The sequence below is a fragment of the Cibotium barometz genome, chromosome 24, assembly GCF_041138505.1.
Source record: "Cibotium barometz isolate CiBa-2024 chromosome 24, ASM4113850v1, whole genome shotgun sequence".
Classification (NCBI taxonomy): Eukaryota; Viridiplantae; Streptophyta; class Polypodiopsida; order Cyatheales; family Cibotiaceae; genus Cibotium; species Cibotium barometz.
The window spans coordinates 27,072,552-27,076,202 of NC_141069.1; the positions used below are offsets into that span (position 1 = coordinate 27,072,552).

The 3,651-nt window shown below is 39.7% G+C and overlaps 1 protein-coding gene across 1 annotated transcript; it reads right to left on the reverse strand.

Annotated features, from left to right (window-relative positions):
• Window positions 1–1,259: 1,259 nt before the first annotated feature.
• On the reverse strand, window positions 1,260–3,049 carry LOC147625099 (uncharacterized). The gene is made up of 2 exons (XM_086818365.1): window positions 2,786–3,049; window positions 1,260–1,889 (listed from the first exon to the last, which is right to left on the reverse strand). Exons 1-2 carry the CDS (start codon window positions 2,826–2,828, stop codon window positions 1,501–1,503), a joined length of 432 nt encoding a protein of 143 aa, XP_086674491.1. The 5' UTR covers window positions 2,829–3,049; the 3' UTR covers window positions 1,260–1,500.
• Between the last annotated feature and the right edge of the window lie 602 nt (window positions 3,050–3,651).

A 3,651-nucleotide genomic window follows, 5' to 3' on the forward strand; every position in this document is an offset into this window, starting at 1 on the left:
TGCCGAGAAGCATCAACAAAAATGATCAAATATTGCTAAAATTTGTGAAAGCCAAGGTCCAAAAGGGACATGCAAAAAAGGGATGTGCCCAAAGCTCTCTACCAACTACTATGGATCGTTCAAGGTCAATCAAGGGATTACTAAATTGGATTTTCAATCAGCTTTACCAAATCATTGGAGGATACACAATGCATTCCATGTAAACCTCTTGCACAAATATGTAGGATTGAAACCTAAAGAGCTGGTTATTGAAGATTCACCTCAAGCAGATGAGCTGGAAGAGGTTTTACAACCAAAACAGATTGTGTTTCACAAGGAGCATAAATCGATGCTACCTTGTGAAGTTCAAGAACTGTTCACCTATTTGCTACAAGCCAACTGAAAGGAAGATTGTCCAGTACATTTTATTGCATGGCAAACCTACATACCTGAAACTGTTTTACCGTGAAATGTTTTACCACCTGCAAGATCTAGTTTACAAACAAGGGACATCCTCCTGTGAACTACGCACGTGAATATGTATTCTAATCTTGCTTGGGTTGTAAGCAAGTGGTAAGTGTAACTATAAACTCTTTGTATATTTGTACAAAGAGCTATGGATTATTTTTCTATTTTGCGAGTTCACACTTCATTAAAGTGTGCGTAGACATGTTATAAGTGAGTTAGGACCATTTAATAAAATGGTCGGTTGGGCACTAATAAAGCAATGCCCAATACATTAAATGAGTGTGGACACCATTGCCCCACTTATGGGAGAGGTGTAGCCACACGTGAGTTAGCCCAATGGACAAGACCCACGACTTGCTCTCTCTCCACAACTAGCTCTCTCTTCACAAATGTACGTTACTGGGAGCACCAATATAGAGACATTGACTTTGCCACCCACTTGTAAAACTTCAAATTTAAAACTTGAAGGTACAAATACCTCCAGATTTTGAGAAGTTACCTTTAGATTTCAAGATTTTCCAATACTTTTTTTCGAGCATTGGTAAGAGCTCCTTTTCTGCTCCGCATCCACGTATGGATGCCAGTGGAGCATAGCTGCAATCTGACAAGTTCTAGGAATTGGGAAGTGAGAAATTGCACACCTAAAGTTTTGGATTTCAACGTGGAGCATAGCTGCAACATGACAAGTTACTAGGGATTGGGAAGTGAGAAACCCTTTACCATACATATACCTTCATGAGACTAGACTATATCTGATCTTACAAAATGAGAAAATTTAGAACATATCCATGCTTTAAAAACGAAGAAGAGTCTGACAAAGACACTGAAAACCTCTTAAAAAGTTTAAGGTCAATTAAAGGGGTTATGATTTACAAACATGAAAACTAGTTTAAAATAAGAAGGGAAATGCATACATACTTACATTACAATGCACTACACTTTCTCACACTTATTTCTGATAAGTACACCACATCTTGCTGCAAGCACTCTCATCAGGAAGGGCTAGTGGCAAGAGAGATGCACTATACCATGGCTGAACGAAATCGAAGGAAACTACCGCGGGAAGAGGGTGACTATATATGTAGATGCAATGCAATCAATTTTAATTCTTTTGTTGTCAGCCAGCTGATCACTATCTATAGTGAGTTGTGTGTCAGTGCTTCTCTTCTTCCCATTGCTGGCCTTTTCATCTTCACTATCTTCCTTCTCAACTGCATAAGGTATCATTTTGAAGTAGGTGTGCTGCAGTGGGAACACCTCTATCTCACTCTTGCCCGGGATCTTGTAGCGAGTGTTACCATAGGCAAGCCCCACTTTGTCCCTCAAGTAAAGTGTCTTGCTTGTTGCATTCACCAATGTTGTTGCCTGTGATGTGAGCCCTCCTTTCTTGGCCTTTACAAAAAAACCTTCCTTGGCTCTAGCATCGTCGTCTCTAGGACTCCCTGCCATCAATAAGCTCCAAACATTTCAAAAGCTAAAGAGGTAACTTTGTGCAAGAATCAAAAGCAATTGCAGTCTAGTTACATTTAAGAAACAAGCAAGCCTCCAATGGTATTCCTTATGGAAATCCTTCATTATGAGCACATGGAATTCCATATGAAAATGCTTTGATTTTATCACCACATGGTATCACTTAGGAAAATGCTTAATTTCTAGCCCCTTGCACCAGTTTTTATCACCGTTGATTTTGCTTGCTCCATAACTGCTGTCCACACATTGCTCTTGCTGTTCCCAGCAAGACATTCTCATAAGCCTTTGCATTTAGGCACCGGAGTCCTCCCATCACAGGCATGAACCTACTCCACAGTCTCCCTTCATCAATAGGGCTTTCCTGCCCTGTACCTCACATAGATTAATCTGTACAATGCCCCAAAAGGACTCACAATGGCCTGTATCTCACCTTGACTATGCCCCAGGAGTCATGGCTAATATGGCATGCTCTTATAAAAAATTATCTGCTGAAGCATGCTAAGAAGTTCACTTCAAGAGACTGATTCAGGATAGATTTCAGTGCGAGTTGTGTGTCTTTTGTGCATGTGGCAACATATACCACCCCCCTCTTTGAGTGTGGTCAGATTTCCCTTGGACCTATCCTAAGCATGAAGCTTCATTAAGCTTCATTAATAAAAAGCATAGCTGTCCCAGAGTGGACTCAGATCAGAAACAGTGGGAAAACACCACGGCCCGCGGAAAACAGAACTCTCCAAGATCCGCCGAGAGACTGGCAAATTGATCTACAGAAGAACAAGGAAAAAGGGTCGGCATGATATGCCTACTTACACACACCCACAGAGGGAGAAAAAAGCAACATACTGTTGTGTTTTACGAAGAGGTCTACCTTTGTGGGAAGAGCAGCAAAATTTGAACATAGTGTATAACATAGGTCTCCTTGCCCTAACGATTCATACAGGTGTATGAATCGTTGCACTTCAGCAATCTCCTTGCCCTAACGCCCCATAGAGGCCAGCAGATAAGCCCTTGGAAAACACGGAAAAAGCCTGTGTGTGTCTCTGTGTGCGCGGTTTTGATCCACAGGGATGGACTAAGCTCCGTCTAGTGTGAAACAAAGCAAAGACCTTTCTGCTTTCGTGAGAGGGACGGGATGGCCCTTTTTTTTCTTGCTTCCCCACATTAATATATTATACTGCTTCCCCACATTAATATATTATACTGCTTATATATTTTGTAGCATCTTAATAAAGAGATATATCACACACATACACATTTCATTTTGATGCTTCAATAATTTTATAAAAGTCGTCAACAAACACCTTTGTAACTGAGTTTCAAATTTAAGCACTGGTAGCGGTTGATCAGATCTAAATACCAAGCGAGAAGTGTCTACCATGTCACATAAAGAAGGTGACAGGATAGACTCCAAATAATTCAAGTTACCCTCCATATAATTACACTCATTCTAGCCTAAAGCCTTATCACAACCATAATTGTTGTAATTCATAATATCTCATTCAAAAGAAGATTTTGGGTCTTTATTGTTGGATGCCTATGTCCACTCCTTAACAATGTAAGCATCAAAACAACATCAAAACAATCCTTTGATCATTCTATTAACAAAACAAGATGGCCAATTTAGTTATAATGATAGCACATGTTGAGAAAAGGTTGAATAAGTTTATATGTCCGATTCCAATTGAATTACAATTAGGAATTTTATGAGTTTTATTTATTATATAAATGATCATG